Here is a 19746-nt window from a genome sequence, read left to right on the forward strand (position 1 = left end):
ATACCTGCCATTACATGCGCATGGGGGAGTGGTAGTATTCAGAAATGGTCGGTTACCTTGTCATCCGACGTAGATACCCTGGGGAGAGATGAGATATTCCGAAAGTTGGGTCATATCTGGGACACTGCAGTTTACTGCTATGCGACTACAAGGGAGTACGCGAGCCAGTTCCATGGCGGTTTCGGCTAGGAGGCTGTGATGGAGTCGCCAATGGAATGCTGATGCGGACTCCGAGGAGAAAATGGAGTTTCTTCCCTATGAAGGTAAAGCCTGGTTTGGTGACGGCCGAGTTAGTTTGATCTCGGCGGATGCCGCTGGTAAGTCTACCTTTTCTTACCCTATGTTCCCTGACAACGGATGATGAAGCATCATTGTCGGATGCAGTCATTTCGGCATAATAGGTACAGGCCCCCCTTTTCCTTGCAGGTTGAGGAAGGAGAAGAGGGAAGAGGTCAGCAACCTCTTCAAGATCACAGGTCCAGTTATCATCCTCTGTTCTGCCACGTCCACAGCAGGACGCTGGGTCTCTCTTGCGGTAGCCCACACCGGTGGGTCCACGTCTAAAAACTCTTCAGTCAGTCCTGGAACGGACTGGGACCCGTGGTTTTTAAGAATAGTGTCCCAAGGGGGCATACTGAAGTTTCCAGACGGTTCCCCTCACCGACTTGTCAAATCGACCTTACCGACTCTCCTCTGGACGGGAAGGTAGTATGCGACGCAATGCAAGGGTCAGGATCAGGTCATTGTCCTGGTGTCCCCGTCACAATGGGAAAAAGCTGTTCGTCAAGCCTCTTCGTCCTCCTGAGGCCGGACGGCTCGGTCAGACCTGTCCTATATCTGAAATTCCTAAATTTCTACTTAAAGAAATTCAAAATCCAAGATGGAGTCTCTCAGGGCAGTGATCTCCAATCTGGAAAAAGGATAAAGGAGGTCTACTTACGGTTTTCTTCCGCGTTACGCTTACCTGAGGTTTGCAATTCAGGATTGTCATTGCCATTTTCACAAAGGTGATGGCGGTAATGATGGTTCTCCTTGGATAGTAAGGAGTCACATTTATCCCGTACTGGGCTGGTCTCCTGATTATGGCGAGATCAAGTAACCAAGTGGGGAAAGCATTGCATTCTCCCTGACAGTTCTTCGAACATACCTGTTGGTTTCACCGACACGGTTGTCCGCTTTGGGGATAATACTAGATACAGAACTAATGATAGTTTGGGTTTTCTTCCGGTGGAAGAGGCTCTGTGGATCCAGAGTCGGGTCGGACCTACAACAGTGTCAATACATTCGGTGGCTAGAAAAGATGGTTGCTGCCAACGAGGACATTCGTTTGGCAGGTTCCATACCAGGGTGTTCTGGTCCAGTTGGACAAGTGGTCCGGTTCCCACCTAGGATAATCCTGGCTTTCAAGGCCAGAATCTCACTCCTGTGGTGGCTGCGCAGCTCTCACTTCCTAAAGGGGCGCAGGGTCGGGATCCAGGCCTGGATCCTAGTGACCACGGATGCATGCTTCCGAGGCTGGGAAGCAGTTACACAGGGGGAAAAAACTTCAAAGGAAGAGGGTCAAGTTGGAAAACTTGTCATCACAATAATGGTCTAGTTTTAAGGGCCGTTTACAGCGATTTTCTACAAACGAAAAATGGAGCAAAAATGGCAGAAGCCAGAGGGAACCCCAAGCAATATCAGTGGACGCACTAGTGACACCATGGGTGTTTCAGTCGGTGTATGTATTCCCTCCGCTTCCACTCTTTCCAGAAGGGCTGAAGGTCATAGGAAGAACAAAGGTTCAGGAGATCCTCATTGTTCCAGACGGGCCAAGGAGGGCTTGGTATCCAAATCTTTGGAAATTACTCATAGGAGTTCCCGGGCCTCTTCATCTACGAAAGGATCTGTTGCTGCGAAAGCCGTGCGTGTATCAAGTTTTACCGCGGCTGCGTTTGAAGGATTGGCGATTGAATGCCGGATTCCTAGCCCGAAAGAGTGTTCCCAGTAAAGTCTTTCCCACACTTCTTCAGTCTAGGAAAGGAGTAACGTCTAAACGTAACCACATAGTTTGGAGAATATAGGAGTCTTGATATGAATCCAAGAAGCCTTCTACGGAAGAATTTCAGCTAAGACGTTTTCTCCATTTTCTCTGACGTCCTAGTGGATGCTGGGAACTCCGTAAGGACCATGGGGAATAGCGGCTCCGCAGGAGACTAAGCACAAAAGTAAAGCTTTAGGACTACCTGGTGTGCACTGGCTCCTCCCCCTATGACCCTCCTCCAAGCCTCAGTTAGATTTTTGTGCCCGGCCGAGAAGGGTGCACACTAGGGGCTCTCCTGAGCTTCTTAGTGAAAGTTTAGTTTTAGGTTTTTTATTTTCAGTGAGACCTGCTGGCAACAGGCTCACTGCATCGAGGGACTAAGGGGAGAAGAAGCGAACCTGCCTGCTTGCAGCCAGCTTGGGCTTCTTAGGCTACTGGACACCATTAGCTCCAGAGGGACCGAACACAGGCCCAGCCTCGGAGTCCGGTCCCAGAGCCGCGCCGCCGGCCCCCTTACAGAGCCAGAAGCAAGAAGAGGTCCGGAAAAATCGGCGGCAGAAGACATCTGTCTTCAACAAGGTAGCGCACAGCACTGCAGCTGTGCGCCATTGTTACTCAGGCACACTTCACACTTCGGTCACTGAGGGTGCAGGGCGCTAGGGGGGGGCGCCCTGAGCAGCAATGTAAACACCTTGGCTGGCGAAAATACACCACATATAACCCCCAGGGCTATATGGATGTATTTTAACCCCTGCCAGAACTCACCAAAAAGCGGGAGAAAAGGCTGCCGAGAAGGGGGCGGAGCCTATCTCCTCAGCACACGGGCGCCATTTTCCATCACCGCTCCGCTGGAAGGACGTCTCCCTGACTCTCCCCTGCAGTCCTGCACTACAGAAAAGGGTAAAAAAGAGAGGGGGGCACTAATTTGGCGCAGTTTCTAATAATAACAGCAGCTATAAAGGGAAAAGCACGTTTTATAGTGGTATTCCTGTTTATATATAGCGCTCTGGTGTGTGCTGGCATACTCTCCCTCTGTCTCCCCAAAGGGCTAGTGGGGTCCTGTCCTCTATCAGAGCATTCCCTGTGTGTGTGCGGTGTGTCGGTACGATTGTGTCGACATGTTTGAGGAGGAAAATGAGATGGAGGCGGAGCAATTGCCTATTATAGAGTTGTCACCCCCTAGGGAGTCGACACCTGAGTGGCTGAGCTTATGGAAGGAATTGCGTGACAGTGTCAGTTCTTTACGAAAGACAGTTGACGACATGAGACAGCCGGCTACTCAGCTTGTGCCTGTCCAGGGGTCTCAAACGCCATCAGGGGCTTTAAAACGCCCGTTACCTCAAATGGCAGACACAGACACGGATACTGACTCCAGTGTCGATGATGAGGAGACAAACGTGACTTCCAGTAGGGCCACACGTTACATGATTGAAGCAATGAAAAATGTATTGCATATCTCTGATAATACAAGTACCACTAAAAAGGGTATTATGTTTGGTGAGAAAAAACTGCCTGTAGTTTTTCCTGTATCCGAGGAATTAAATGAAGTGTGTGATGAGGCGTGGGTTTCCCCCGATAAAAAACTGATAATTCCTAAAAGGTTATTGGCATCATACCCTTTCCCGCCAGAGGATAGGGCACGTTGGGAAACACCCCCTAGGGTGGATAAAGCGCTCACACGCTTGTCTAAACAGGTAGCACTACCCTCTCCTGATACGGCCGCCCTAAAGGAACCTGCCGATAGAAAGCAGGAGAATATCCTAAAATGTATATACACTCACACGGGTGCTATACTGCGACCAGCAATCGCCTCAGCCTGGATGTGCAGTGCGGGCGTGGCGTGGTCTGATTCCCTGACTGAAAATATTGATACCCTAGATAGGGACAGTATATTACTGACTATAGAGCATTTGAAAGATGCATTTTTATATATGCGTGATGCACAGAGGGATATTTGCCGACTGGCATCAAGAGTTAGCGCGCTGTCCATTTCTGCAAGAAGAGGTTTATGGACGCGGCAGTGGTCAGGTGATGCGGATTCTAAAAGGCACATGGAAGTATTGCCTTATAAGGGGGAGGAGTTATTTGGGGTAGGTCTATCAGACCTGGTAGCCACGGCAACTGCTGGAAAATCCACATTTTTACCCCAGGTAGCCTCTCAACCTAAGAAGACGCCGTATTATCAGGCACAGTCCTTTCGGCCCCATAAGGGCAAGCGGGCAAAAGGCGCCTCCTTTCTGCCCCGTGGCAGAGGGAGAGGAAAAAGGCTGCAGCAAACAGCCAGTTCCCAGGAACAAAAGCCCTCTCCCGCCTCCGCAAAGTCCTCAGCATGACGCTGGGGCTTTACAAGCGGACTCGGGCACGGTGGGGGCCCGTCTCAAGAAGTTCAGTGCGCAGTGGGCCCACTCACAAGTGGACCCCTGGATCCTTCAGGTGGTATCTCAGGGGTACAAATTGGAATTCGAGACGTCTCCCCCTCGCCGTTTCCTAAAGTCTGCTTTACCGACGTCTCCCTCAGACAGGGAGGCAGTATTGCAAGCCATTCACAAGCTGTATTCCCAGCAGGTGATAATCAAGGTACCCCTCCTGCAACAGGGAAAGGGGTACTATTCCACACTATTTGTGGTACCGAAGCCGGACGGCTCGGTGAGACCAATTTTAAATCTAAAATCCTTGAACACTTACATACAAAGGTTCAAATTCAAGATGGAGTCACTCAGAGCAGTGATTGCAAACCTGGAAGAAGGGGACTATATGGTCTCTCTGGACATCAAAGATGCTTACCTACATGTCCCAATTTACCCTTCTCACCAAGGGTACCTCAGGTTTGTGGTACAGAACTGTCACTATCAGTTTCAGACGCTGCCGTTTGGATTGTCCACGGCACCCCGGGTCTTTACCAAGGTAATGGCCGAAATGATGATACTCCTTCGAAAGAAGGGAGTTTTAGTTATCCCTTACTTGGACGATCTCCTGATAAGGGCAAGATCCAGGGAACAGTTGGAAGTCGGGGTAGCACTATCTCAGATAGTGCTGCGGCAGCACGGTTGGATTCTCAATATTCCAAAATCGCAGCTGATCCCGACGACACGCCTTCTATTCCTAGGGATGATCCTGGACACAGTCCAGAAAAAGGTGTTTCTCCCGGAGGAGAAAGCCAGGGAGTTATCCGAGCTAGTCAGAAATCTCCTAAAACCAGGCCAAGTCTCAGTGCATCAATGCACAAGGGTCCTGGGAAAGATGGTGGCTTCTTACGAAGCAATCACATTCGGCAGATTCCACGCAAGAACCTTCCAGTGGGATCTGCTAGACAAGTGGTCCGGGTCGCATCTTCAGATGCATCAGCGGATAACCCTGTCCCCAAGAACAAGGGTGTCTCTCCTGTGGTGGTTGCAGAGTGCTCATCTTCTAGAGGGCCGCAGATTCGGCATTCAGGACTGGGTCCTGGTGACCACGGATGCCAGCCTGAGAGGCTGGGGAGCAGTCACACAGGGAAGAAATTTCCAGGGCTTGTGGTCAAGCCTGGAGACATCACTTCACATAAATATCCTGGAGCTAAGGGCCATCTACAAGGCTCTAAGCCTAGCAAGACCTCTGCTTCAAGGTCAGCCGGTGCTGATCCAGTCAGACAACATCACGGCAGTCGCCCACGTAAACAGACAGGGCGGCACAAGAAGCAGGAGGGCAATGGCAGAAGCTGCAAGGATTCTTCGCTGGGCGGAAAATCATGTGATAGCACTGTCAGCAGTGTTCATTCCGGGAGTGGACAACTGGGAAGCAGACTTCCTCAGCAGACACGACCTCCACCCGGGAGAGTGGGGACTTCACCCAGAAGTCTTCCACATGATTGTGAACCGTTGGGAAAAACCAAAGGTGGACATGATGGCGTCCCGCCTCAACAAAAAACTAGACAGGTATTGCGCCAGGTCAAGGGACCCTCAGGCAATAGCTGTGGACACTCTGGTAACACCGTGGGTGTACCAGTCAGTGTATGTGTTCCCTCCTCTGCCTCTCATACCCAAGGTACTGAGAATCATAAGAAAAAGGCATTCCGGATGAAGTCATCCCTACCCTGATCAAAGCCAGGAAGGATGTAACCGCACAACATTATCACCGTATTTGGCGTAAATATGTTGCGTGGTGCGAGGCCAGGAAGGCCCCTACAGAGGAATTTCAACTGGGTCGTTTCCTGCATTTCCTGCAAACAGGACTGTCTATGGGCCTAAAATTAGGGTCCATTAAGGTTCAAATTTCGGCCCTGTCGATTTTCTTCCAGAAAGAACTGACTTCAGTTCCTGAAGTTCAGACGTTTGTCAAGGGGGTACTGCATATACAACCTCCTTTTGTGCCTCCAGTGGCACCTTGGGATCTCAATGTAGTTTTGGGGTTCCTAAAATCACATTGGTTTGAACCACTCACCACTGTGGACTTAAAATATCTCACATGGAAAGTGGTAATGCTGTTGGCCCTGGCTTCAGCCAGGCGTGTCTCAGAATTGGCGGCTTTATCCTATAAAAGCCCTTACCTAATTTTTCATACGGACAGGGCAGAATTGAGGACTCGTCCTCAATTTCTCCCTAAGGTGGTTTCAGCGTTTCACCTGAACCAGCCTATTGTGGTACCTGCGGCTACTAGGGACTTGGAGGACTCCAAGTTGCTGGACGTAGTCGGGGCCCTGAAAATATGTTTCCAGGACGGGTGGAGTCAGGAAATCTGACTCGCTGTTTATCCTGTATGCACCCAACAAGCTGGGTGCTCCTGCTTCTAAGCAGACTATTGCTCGTTGGATTTGTAGTACAATTCAGCTTGCACATTCTGTGGCAGGCCTGCCACAGCCAAAATCTGTGAAAGCCCATTCCACAAGGAAGGTGGGCTCATCTTGGGCGGCTGCCCAAGGGGTCTCGGCGTTACAACTTTGCCGAGCAGCTACTTGGTCAGGGGCAAACACGTTTGCTAAATTCTACAAATTTGATACCCTGGCTGAGGAGGACCTGGAGTTCTCTCATTCGGTGCTGCAGAGTCATCCGCACTCTCCCGCCCGTTTGGGAGCTTTGGTATAATCCCCATGGTCCTTACGGAGTTCCCAGCATCCACTAGGACGTCAGAGAAAATAAGAATTTACTTACCGATAATTCTATTTCTCGTAGTCCGTAGTGGATGCTGGGCGCCCATCCCAAGTGCGGATTGTCTGCAATACTTGTACATAGTTATTGTTACAAAAATCGGTTTATTATTGTTGTGAGCCATCTTTCCAGAGGCTCCTCTGTTATCATGCTGTTAACTGGGTTCAGATCACAGGTTATACGGTGTGATTGGTGTGGCTGGTATGAGTCTTACCCGGGATTCAAAATCCTTCCTTATTGTGTACGCTCGTCCGGGCACAGTATCCTAACTGAGGCTTGGAGGAGGGTCATAGGGGGAGGAGCCAGTGCACACCAGGTAGTCCTAAAGCTTTACTTTTGTGCCCAGTCTCCTGCGGAGCCGCTATTCCCCATGGTCCTTACGGAGTTCCCAGCATCCACTACGGACTACGAGAAATAGAATTATCGGTAAGTAAATTCTTATTTTCTACAAGCTGGTGTGGATGAGGACCTAATGTTGGTCTCAGTTAAAAGTACAAATTTCAAAAATTGGCCTCCTTTCCAGAAGTTCAGGCTTTCGTGAAAGGCGTATTGCACATCCAACCTCCATTTGTACACCCGGTGGCACCGTGGAATCTTTAGCGTGGTGTTGCAGTTCCTTCGATCACTTGGAAAGTGGTCGTCAGGTTGGCCTTGGCATGCGCAAGGCGAGTGTCTGTCTTAGAGACCTGGTCTCGAGGAGGACCTTATTTGATCTCTCATGAAGATAGAGCAGAGTTGGAAACTCGTCAACACTTCCTACCAACAGTGGCTACTGACGCCTTCGCTGAGTCAAAAGTCTCTGCAGGAGGTCAGAGTTCTGAGAATGCATGTCGCCAAGACGGCGCCGTCTAGGAGCACCGGCTCTGTTGTCCGGTTGGCTCCCAACAAGATTTGGTGCTCTGCTTCCATGCAGACCGTTACGCGTTGGATCTGTGGTATGATTCAGCTTGCTCATTCCACGGCATGATTGCCGTTACTGAAATACGTGATGGCCCATTCTGTTGACAGGTGGGCTCATCCGGGCCGGTGAACCGGGGGATCTCGGCATAGCAACTTTGCCGAGCAGCTGTTTAGCAAACTGGCTATTTTTTTACAGGTTTGCCACCTTGGCCGATGATGACCTCAACTTTGTTCAATTGGTTCTGCAGAGTCATCTGCATTCTCCTGCCCGTTCTAGAGCTTTGGTATAACCTCATGGTTCTTGATGTTACCCCAGCATCCTCTAGGACGTATGAGAAAATAGCATTTTAATACCTACAGGTAAATCCTTTTCTCTTAGTCTGTAGAGGATGCTGGGCACCCGTCCCGTTGCGTACTGTATCTGCAGATATTGACTATGGTTACACACTGGTTGTGTTACGGTTTTTGTGTCGGCATATACTGCAAATTCGTCATGCCATTGGCTTGGGTTCTATTGAATGCCACGTTCTGCGGCATACTTGAGGTGTGAGCTGGTAGATGCTCACCGTGGTTTAACAATAAATCCTTTCCTCTAAATGTCCGTCTCCCTGGGCACAGTTCCTTAAACTGGAGTCTGGAGGAGGGGGATAGAGGGGGTTCACTACGGCTGGCCGGCGGTCGGGCTCCCGGCGACCAGCATCCCGGCGCCGGGAGCCCGACCGCCGGCTTACCGACAGCTTGGCGAGCGCAAATGAGCCCCTTGCGGGCTCGCTGCGCTCGCCACGCTACAGGCACGGTGGCGCGCTACGCGCGCCACACTATTTTATTCTCCCTCTATGGGGGTCGTGGACCCCCACGAGGGAAAATAATTGTCGGTATTCCGGCTGTCGGGCTCCCGGCGCCGGTATACTGAGCGCCGGGAGCCCGACCGCCGGCAAACAGAAGACCACCCGATAGAGGGAGGAGCCAGGCCACACCACTTTGAAAGTCTTAAAGTGCCCATGTCTCCTGCAGATCCCGTCTATACCCCACGGTTCTTGATGTTACTCCAGCATCCTCTACAGACTAAGAGAAAAGGATTTACCGGTAGGTATTAAAATCCTATTTTTTCTTCCCCATTCTGGTGATTCATCTACATAACAACTGAATCTCTTGACCATTTCTGCACGTTTTTATGAATTGGGTTGTGGCCACATTGACTGCATGTGATATTTGCATTAACAAGCATGTTTACAAAATAAAGTGTGCACTGATAGCAAGTACAGTATATGTCTGATAATATCCAATGGCATGTCCTGAGATGAACATGCGCAGTAGGAGTGGAGGTGCATGCACCCCCTCACCACCAGTGTCTGGAGTGTTTCCACATGGGAAAGAGAGATGGGAGTCAGACTGGGTAAGATTACGGGCAGTGGGAAGAATACAGGAAATTTGCCTCATCCTATATACTAGTATACATGTCTGTCAGCTGTTGGTGAATTTATGATTTGGAACTTTTTGTTTTTTGCTTTATAATAGTGTTATATATTTAATGCCATTTAAAAAAAATTTAACAAACTTTGCAGTTTAAGATAAATTGGAAATAAGTGGGTTTATATTCTTGTCATATTAAAGATTTAATAAACAGATTCTTTAGCATGTAACTGACTATATTGGTTATATATTCATATTTGTACACCAATAGTGCCATTTAAAAAAAATGTGATAATGACAGTTGTGTGTCTTCTATGGTATTCCACTTTTTTCAGGTAGTGTTCCGTCTCTTGCTGCCGGTCTTCTGTTCGGAGGTCTAGCTGGGTTTGGAGCCTATCAGATGTCACAGGATTCAAAGAATGTATTACTTTCACTGAGTAAGTTTCTAACAATTCTAACACATCAAGTGCAAAGGATTTAGGCAGGTGTAGAAAAAAATTCTGCAAAGTGAGAATGCTTTCAAAAAGAGAAGTGTTAATACTTTTTCTTTACCAATTAAAATACAAAGTGAATGAACAGAAGAGAAATCTAAATCATATTAATATTTGGTATGACCACCCTTTGCATTCAAAACCGTTTTTGAAGGATCTCAGCAGGGAGGTTGTTCCAAACATCTTGAAGAACTAACCACAGATCTTCTGTGGATGTAGGCTTGCTCAAATCCTTCTGTCTCTTCATGGAATTCCAGACAGACTCGATGTTGAGATCAGGGCTCTGTGGTGCAATATCATCACTTCCAGGATTCCTTGTTGTTCTTTACACTGAAGATAGTTCTTAATGAAATTGGCTGTGTGTTTGGGGTCATTGTCCTGCTGCAGAATAAATTTGGAGCCAATCAGATGATGGTATTGCATGATGGATGAGTACCTGCCTGTATTTCTCAGCATTGTGGACACCATTAATCCTGACCATATTCCTAATTCCATTTGCTGAAATGCAGCCCCAAACTTACAAGGAACCTCCGCCATGCTTAACTGTTGCCTGCAGACACATTATTGTATCACTCTCCAGTCCATTTGTGAACAATCTGCCTTCTGTTACAGCCAAATATTTGACATTTTGACTCGTCAGTCCAGAGCAGGCCTGGCCAACCTGTGGCTCTCCAGCTGTTGTGAAACTATACAATTCAGCATGCCCTGCCACAGTTTTGCTGTTAGGGAATGCTAAAACAGTGGCAGAGCATGTTGGATTGTGAGGTTTCATAACAGCTGGACAACTGCAGGTTGGCCAGGCCAGGTCCAGAGCACCTGTTGCCATTTTCCTGCACACCAGTTCCTATGTTGTTGTTTAGTTGAGTCATTTGGTATTGTTTCCACATTGAAGGTATAGCTTTTTGGCTGCAATTCTTCCATGAAGACTATTTGTGGCCAGACTACTCTGAAAAGTAGATGGGTGTACTTGAGTCCCACTGGTTTTTGACAGTTCTGAGCTGATGGTACTGCTGGACATCTTTTTCCGATTTTGAGGGGAAGTAAGCATGATGTCTTTCATCTGATGCACTAAGTTTCCTTGGCCAACCACTGTGTCTACGGTCCTCGACGTTGCCCATTTCTTTGTGCTTCTTCAAAAGAGCTTGATCAGCACCTCTTAAACCCCCAGTCTGCTTTGAAATATTTGCCTGGAAGAGATCTTGCTGATGCAGTATATAACTACCTTGTGTCTTGTTGCTGTGCACAGTCTTGCCATGGTGTATGATAGGGGTGGGCAACACGCGGCCCGCGAACCGACCCTGCCTGGCCCGCTGTTCCCCACCAGTGCGCAATGACAAGCGGCCCGACTGGCTGAGCCGCTTGTCATTGCGCTACAGCAGCTCCAAGACGTGGTGCCGCTGAAGAAAGACCGGTCACGTCACAGGGGCTGCTGACTGGGATTTCCGGTCTGAGATTAGGCGCTGGGCAGCGCGGGGGGCAGAGCCACGGGTAGAGTGTGGATCTGGGCAGCGGGCAGTAGTGGATCTGTGCAGCAGGCAGTGGATCTGTAATTAACAAAAATAAATCTAAGGTTGGTAATTTGATAGCTGGCGCTGCCTGTTGAGGGGGGCTGGGGTGCCGAGCACGGGGGGGGGAAGCAGCAATCAGTGTCCAGGGAGGGAGGGAGTCGGTGTTTAAAAGCTGCTATATGGGTCCGGGGGGGAGGATTAAGGGGGGGGGGGGGGGGGGGAGGGGGGGTAGAGACCGCTATATGAGCTCAGGGGAGAGAGGACGATAGAGACCCCTATATGGATCCAGGGGAGAGGAAGGGGGGGATAGAGACTGCTATATGGATGAGGGGAGGGGGGGGGGGCGGGGATAGTGACTGCTGTATGGGTCCAGGGGAGAGGGGTCCAGAATGTGTAAAAGGGGACTTTCACCTGTTTGGAATGATTAGTTAACTATACTACAAAATTCCTGACTTTGTGCAAGTGTACCTAGAAGAATTGATGCTGCTTTGAAGGCAAAGGGTGGTCACACCAAATATTGATTTTGATTTATCTTCTGTTCTTTCACTTTGCATTTTGTTAATTGATGAAAATAGACTATTGACACTTTTATTTTTTAAATCATTCTTACTTTGCAGCATTTTTTCCACACTTGCCTAAAACTTCTGCACAGTATTGTATGTGAAGTTTAGGATTCAGAGGCTAAATTACTGTTACAGATGTGCCCTCATACATCTTTGTTGCAGCTGCGCCAAACAGCACCTCTTGGCACACCAGGTCCTGTAGGACCTTGCTAGCATTGGGTGTATTTTTTTGCTGCAAATGAGTCTTAGATGCAACATGATGTGATTAGGATGCACCAGTAGACTCTGCTGGTTAATCTGAGTTCTGACACATGTATATCTGTGTGCCACTGAGTCTCTGAATCTGCATACAAAGTGCTGTGATGCAGTGGAGTGGCTTTTTTTCATAGCAAGTTCTGTTGTGCTTCATGTACAGACTCGGTCGCACACATATATACAAGTGTCCAATATCAAATTCATATCAGCCCAATCTCCTGGTGCATCTCCTGGTCGCATCATGTTGCGACTAAGATGTATTTTAGGCAAAACTTTGTTAGCGGAGTTGCGGGGGACCTGTTTACTCACACCATGCATCTCCGGCTGCGTGACATATTGAAAAATAACAGTAATATATTTAAAATAACAGTAACCTATTTAAAATGAATTTTCATTATGCATACAGATTGTCCTGAACTAACCCAGAGGATGTCTGATCATTTAGTTGTTGCAGATATTCTTACTATATATAATTGTTCTTGTATTCATTCTCTGACACAAAGTAGGATGAGGGGGAATACATCACAGTATCTTTGCAATGATGTACTTGCAATTATTTTTTTTATTTTTTTTGTGTAACTATAATCTAAATCCTAAAGTCTAATTTCATGCAAGTAATTTGGAGCACAGTCTTCAGACATGACTGCTAGATGTACCTGTTGAAGTCTCCTAGAACATGCTTACCCTTATTCCTTTATGTTCAAGTTGCATCAGGCACGTTAGCGGGAGTTATGGGATACAGATTCTACAACTCTGGAAAATTCATGCCAGCTGGATTAATTGCTGGTGCCAGGTACGTACACGAGTGAACATTTCCTGTTTTAGTTTTAATGGATTGCTGAAATATAATCAAATATCTATCTGTAAATATATTATGGCGTCTATTCAATTGATGTCGGATCCTTCCCGACGGACAGGATCCATCAGTTCAGTATTCAATTTGCTGCCACATCCGACCGGTTTTGGCCAGTTTCGACAAGGTCAATCCAACTTTGTTTTATTATTATTTATTTATTACCAGTTATTTATATAGTGCACATATTCCGCAGCGCTTCACAGAGAATATTTGGCCATTCACATCAGTTCCTCCCCCAGTGGAGCTTAGTCTATATTCCCTACCACATGTGTGTGTGTGTGTGTGTGTGTGTACACACACACACACACACACACACACACACACACACACACACACGCGTTTATTTTGTTGGGAGCCAATTAACCTGCCAGTATATTTTTGGATTGTGGGAGGAAACCGAAGTACCCGGATGAAACCCTTTTAAAGTCGGATTGACATTGTCGAAAACGGGACTAATACCTTTTTGGCCAAAACTCCGACAAAACACATGGATCCGTGGCTAATCCGCCGATCCAAGTGTTTTCCGAAAAGTCGGAAAAACAGCAGCCCCATTGAATAGGTCGAATCATGATTCGACCTAAAAAAGTCGGAAACTGCCGTCTATCCGACTAGGCGGCAGTTCCGACTTCAATTGAATATACTTAACCCTATATGTGGTGGGGATTTTTTTTTTTTTTTTTAATATATAAAACTTTTACCATCTCTGCTGGACCATAGATATACAGAATCAAGTGTTCATGTCACAACTTCATTTTTTCTTCCTTCTGCATATGCTTCCAGATAGCATGTGAATATAGGGGGTAATTCCAAGTTGATCGCAGCAGGAATTTTTTTATCAGTTGGGCAAAACCCATGTGCACTGCAGGGGAGGCAGATATAACGTGCAGAAAGAGTTAGATTTGGGTGGGTTATTTTGTTTCTGTGCAGGGTAAATACTGGCTGCTTTATTTTTACACTGCAAATTAGATTGCAGATTGAACACACCACACCCAAATCTAACACTCTCTGCACATATTAAATCTGCCTCCCCTGCAGTGCACATGGTTTTGCCCAACTGCTAAAAAAAATCCTGCTGCGATCAACATGGAATTACCCCCATAGTCAGTACTTTTGGGGCGCATGATAGTAGAAGTATTTTGACAATGTATTTGGTGTTCCTGGGCAGTGGCTTAGTGGACACAGAGATGGTTCATCTTATGGGTGTGCTATAGGAGTGTCGCAGATAGTGGTTGTGAGACGCAGAATCGTACACATAGGAAGCTGTATACAGACTGAGAATCTGCACCTGCCATAGGGCCAGTGTAAATTTCAATGGTGTGCCTAAATATGCAACAAGTGGTATTTCAGCATATTCTGATGCTGAAAGTTGGTGTCTGTCCTTGCTCATTCAGATGCACAGCAGGGAAAGGTTTTTTGTTTTTTTGCAACATTTGCATAAAGTTGCAGTCGTGCGACGGCAAGACGCAGAGACCGAAGTCACCATCTGACTGAGAATAAGGCCCAATGTTTATCACTTTATGATCACAGACTAGCCATCTACTAAATATCACACCATTTTACCATGCAAACATCCTCTGATGCTAGTTTCGTGAGCATGACGGTGAGTTCAGTGGCCTCCAAAGACCAATAGAGGCCTCCTTAGGATTCTACACAGCACTAGAATGATATTCAGAAGAAAGTGATCACTGCATGTGTGTATTTGTACACATATGTCTCTATTTAGCTAGAATCTCCTAGATCATAAGATTATCCCACACTGCCTAGATTAGGTGCCCTAAAAAGAAAATGAATGCAAGCTAAAAGGTAAGTGCAGTATATACTTCCATGGCTTCTGGAATTATAAAAGGATTCTTATACTAGGAAAAGATGTAACAAATTCATACTGTAATATTTCACATGGACAGATTTGTAGTTTAGGTCTATTGGCCTTCCAATAAAGGAATTATTTAACCACTTGCCTGGCATGGACGCATCAGATGCGACCATGCCTGCAAGTGTTTCATCTGACCTGGTCGCACCAGTCAGATAAACAGTGTTAGCAGCGACAGGGAAGGGAAACTTCCCTCCGCTGCTGCTGTCAGAGGGACTGGAAGGTCCCACTGCCTCCCTGCACTCTCCCCCCGCTGATTGCCATATTGCCGATCACAATAGCAGCCGCTGGGGAGTGTAAATTAACCCTCCCAAGCTCCCCCTGTGTACCTGGAGGCTGTCCCGGCTTTTAAAATGAAAGCCGCGATAGTCGCAATGTTTCCGATCTATGTTTGGGAGAAAAAAAAAATAAAGAAAAAGAAAAAAAAAATACAGGTATATAAAAAAAAATATATATATATATATATATATATATATATATATATATATATATATATATATATATATATATATATATATATATTTTTTTTTTTTAACGAATATCATTTTGGATAAGGTTAAATTCATGTTCTTCACCTAATTCACTCATTTAAAAAAAAAACTACAATTTCGGAGCGGTTTTTTTTTGGGGGGGGAACGTCAGTTAAGTGGTTAATAAGGATAACATATTTTTTTTTTATTAACAACATTGCTTTTTGTTTTTTCCACTCCACAGTCTGCTAATGTTGGGAAGGCTGGGACTGAAAATGTTGGAGAAACCTCATGAGTCATAATGGAACTGAGGCACGGAAATCTACATCTATATCTTCAGTGAACAGTGGCCTGATCTGAATATACCTGTTTAATGCAAATCTCACTAGTTTTTCTAAGTAAAAAACTGTTTTTACTAAATAATAACTTGCGTTATGTGATTTGTGATGCATATGTTACTGGCATTATTTGTTTATCGGAAATCAAGGTGGTTGTTGTTGAACAAGAAAATTTACAAAAGCTCTTATTAAAGAAATATTCAGGAGTCATGCACTTCTTTTCCTGTGCCAATTGCTTGTATTGCAAGCCCAGGTATTGAAAGGTCTGGTTTTCTGTCAGGACAGGTATCATGTAATGCATTGGTTCCCAAACTGTGTGCTAGGCACCCTGGGGTGCCTCGGGGTGGTGATCCAGGACCAAATCAAATTATTTTTTATTAACGTGATAGGAAAAACCAGTGCTGGTGGCTGCCAGTCATACAACACGTGGACAGTCAGTAGCACAACTATACACCAACATATAAGTAAAGAAACCAGCAAGGGTAAGCAGGGCCCTTATATGGTCATGCGAGAGACTTCACTGGGTTATTTTTCAGGCCCAAGTCAAATAAATTATACAGAAGAAAAGTAGTAACGCTGGGAACTATTAATATATATTGTACTTTTCCTCCAGTAGGAAGCAGAAACATTAAGGGGGGTATACACGGAGAGATCCGTGTTTAAAATCTAAGCAATCTGACTAGATTGCTTATATTTTAAGCATGGATCTATCGTGTGTATGCCCCCCAGCGATGGGGCCGAGCATCGCTATCGCCGGTGCTAGATTGAGCATGCATGCAGGCTTAATCTAGTGGGTCGCTCACTTCACCGCTGTGTGTAGTGAGCAGACCCCCGTCCATCACCCCCCCCACCCCCCCACCCCTCGCTCAGCACATCGCGCTGTGCTGAGCAGGGAGAGAGATGTGTGCTGAGCGGTTTGTGTTAAGATCGCTCAGCACACATCTCTCCCGTCAGTACCCACATTTACACTCAAGCCATTATCAGCTTAAGGATACAAATGAAGAAAGTGATATTGCTTTGTAATTTTTTTTTTTTTATGTATTAACATTATTATTGTATGTGTTCAGCTTTTGTTTGTTCACAATATATGAGGTTGAGTCTCCCTTATCCAAAATGCTTGGGACCAGAGGTATTTTGGATATGGGATTTTTCCTTATTTTGGAATAATTGCATAATATAATGAGATATCATGGCGATGGGACCTAAATCTAAGCACAGAATGCATTTGTTACATATACACCTTATACACACAGCCTGAAGGTCATTTTAGCCAATATTTTTTATAACTTTGTGCATTAAACAAAGTGTGTATACATTCACACAATTCATTATGTTTCATATACACCTTATACACACAGCCTGAAGGTCATTAAATACAATATTTTTAATAACTGTATTGAACAAAGTTTGTGTACATTGAGCCATCAGAAAACAAAGGTTTCACTATCTCAATCTCACTCAAAAAAGTCTGTATTTCGGAATATTCCGTATTCCGGAATATTTGGATATGGGACACTCAACCTGTGTGTGTGTGTGTGTGTGTGTGTGTGTATATATATGTATATATATATTAAGATTTTTCATAGTTCTCTGCTATCCCGCCTGACCTACAAAATACACTTTACATTTTAATTTACACTGACGGGATGCGGTCAAGATCCCACCGGACGTAATCCCGGTGGTCGAAATACCGACACCGGAATCCCGACCGGCACAATCCCGACATATTCTCCCTCCGTGGGTGTCCACGACACCCATAGAGGGAGAATAAATTAGTGCCGCCGCAGCTTACAGAAAGCCTCCCTTCACGAGAGGTCCATCAGCAGAAGTGACAAGCAGGAAGGGCTTAGATCCCCTTCTATCCCGCCACGGCCATCATAAATCCCCTTCAGCGGCCGGACGCGCTCCGTCTCCTGCTGCTGCTAGCCACACTGTCAGCCTGCTGCGGTGCGCGGCCAATTCGCTCCCCAAGCAGGGCAGTCCTATTACAGATGCGCCACACTAACCAGCTGAGCCACCAGCCCGCACCTCATATACTAGCAATGCTAGAAGTAATAGCAGCCCACAGGAATGGCCGCAGACATACCGCTCTGTCCTGCTGTTATCCCCTGCCAAGCGGGGATGAGCAGAGGGAACAAGGTATAGCTCAACTCTAACAAAGCAGGCTGTGGCTATCCACCCTTAACTCCTCGGTGCTGCATCCCAGGAAGTAGAAAGCCCCAGTGACTGAGTAGTATGGTGGCTTTTCTAAGAGGCAATCCAGGGTGAGAAGAAGGGCTCCACAGCTGCCCTCTAAGTAATTAATCACACCCTGAGTATGCTTGTCACCTGTATACAAGGACTAAGCATTAATAAAAATGGAAAATAGAGAACATAAACTTAACTAAAAGCTAAGCATAAAAAAACTGCCTGTCCTCCAAGGCACAAAACAAAAACTGAGGGTAGTGCTGGGAGAGACTGTAGATGGGAGGGTTTAGAGGGGGGAGGAGTTCATTTTTAAAGGTTCTGCGCCAAAATCCATACCCACACACTGGTAACCCATGAGTAAGTGTGCAGCGTCCCCCAGATGGAATCAGAGAGAGGTTTTACGGTAAGTAAAAAATCCTAATTTCTGCGGCGGGGTACACTGGGCTCCACAAGGATAGACATTGGGGTGTTAGAGTAGGATCTTGATCCGAGGCACCAACAGGCTCAAAGCTTTTACTGTTCCCAAGATGCATAGCGCTGCCTCCTCTATAACCCCGCCTCCCTGCACAGGAGCTCAGTTTTGTAGTTGGTGCTGCAGATAGCAGGCACGTAACAGAGGGGCTGCTACTGGCAGCCCTAAGAAGAGCTTTTTTGTGAAGAAAAGTGAAGACTACAAGGGCTGCAGCAGAGTTTAGATGTCAGGAGACATTCCCTGCTGCAGCTCCATCACTCCCCAGCGGCGCTGTACACTCCCGTGTCCTGGTTGCCGGTACCTACAGCAGGAGGCTCCTGTTTTCTTCACGATAGACACACACGGCTGTGGCTCTCCAGGATCACGTGGCCACGCTTCGGGAGGTGGCAAGTGGGTCCCGTTCACGGGACCCGCTCTTTATCGCGATCCGGCGCGGCCGGTGGGAGGCGGGTCGCGCGCGCTGGCATGGACACTGGCAGTACAGGCGACCCCACTAGGCCACCAGGGCACGGGCACAGGTCGGTTTCTCTCATAAACCGTTTATATTAAGCCCATAGTACTGGTGGTTATGTCCAGCAGGGGTATAGGGCTTAGACCTGTAGCCCCTTCCCCAGGGCGCCATTTACAGTAAATGTTCCCGCCCTGGAGCTGCATATCTCTCTCTCCCTCACTCCCAGTCAGTGTTTGGGTGCCATTTCTCTCAGCTACACTGTTCCTAGTACAGGTGCCTCTTGCTCAGAGGGGCCAGGGGTACTATTCTCCGCTGTTTCTAGTCCCGAAACCAAATGGGTCCTCCCGGCCCATTCTCAACGTCAAGGCATTGAACAAGTTTGTGAGAATCTCCAAGTTCCGTATGGAACCCCTTCTCTCTATTGTTCTGGCCTTGGAACCTGGGGATTATATGGTCTCCATGGACATACAGGATGCTTACCTGCATATTCCTATAGCAGTGTCGCATCAGCAATACCTGAGGTTTGCGGTTAGCAACCTCCATTACCAGTTTCAGGCGTTACCTTTTGGTTTAACCACGGCTCCTCGAGTCTTCACCAAAGTTATGGCGGTGATGACGGCGGTACTCCGCCATCAAGGGGTCAGGATCCTACCGTATCTGGACGACTTGTTGATCCTGGCAAATTCACCAGAAATTCTCCTAAGTCACCTAGATCTGATGGTCCGGTTTCTACAAGCCCACGGGTGGCTCATCAACTGGAAGAAATCCTCCTTGGTTCCTGCTCAGAGCATGGTGCACCTGGGAGCGCTATTGGACACTCACAACC

At 47.0% G+C, this 19746-nt stretch overlaps 1 protein-coding gene across 2 annotated transcripts in view; it reads left to right on the top strand.

Annotated features, from left to right (window-relative positions):
- Positions 1-15898, top strand: part of LOC134927977 (transmembrane protein 14C-like) — a 28478-nt gene extending 12580 nt beyond the window's left edge. For both annotated transcript variants that reach the window (XM_063923139.1, XM_063923140.1), the window contains exons 3-5: positions 9795-9896; positions 12982-13069; positions 15717-15898. In XM_063923139.1, coding sequence (XP_063779209.1) covers positions 9795-9896; positions 12982-13069; positions 15717-15774 — 248 coding nt within the window. In that variant the 3' untranslated portion in view covers positions 15775-15898. The remainder of the gene's footprint in view (positions 1-9794; positions 9897-12981; positions 13070-15716) is intronic.
- Positions 15899-19746: the final 3848 nt, after the last annotated feature.

This window comes from Pseudophryne corroboree, chromosome 5, assembly GCF_028390025.1.
Source record: "Pseudophryne corroboree isolate aPseCor3 chromosome 5, aPseCor3.hap2, whole genome shotgun sequence".
NCBI classification, from domain to species: domain Eukaryota; kingdom Metazoa; phylum Chordata; class Amphibia; order Anura; family Myobatrachidae; genus Pseudophryne; species Pseudophryne corroboree.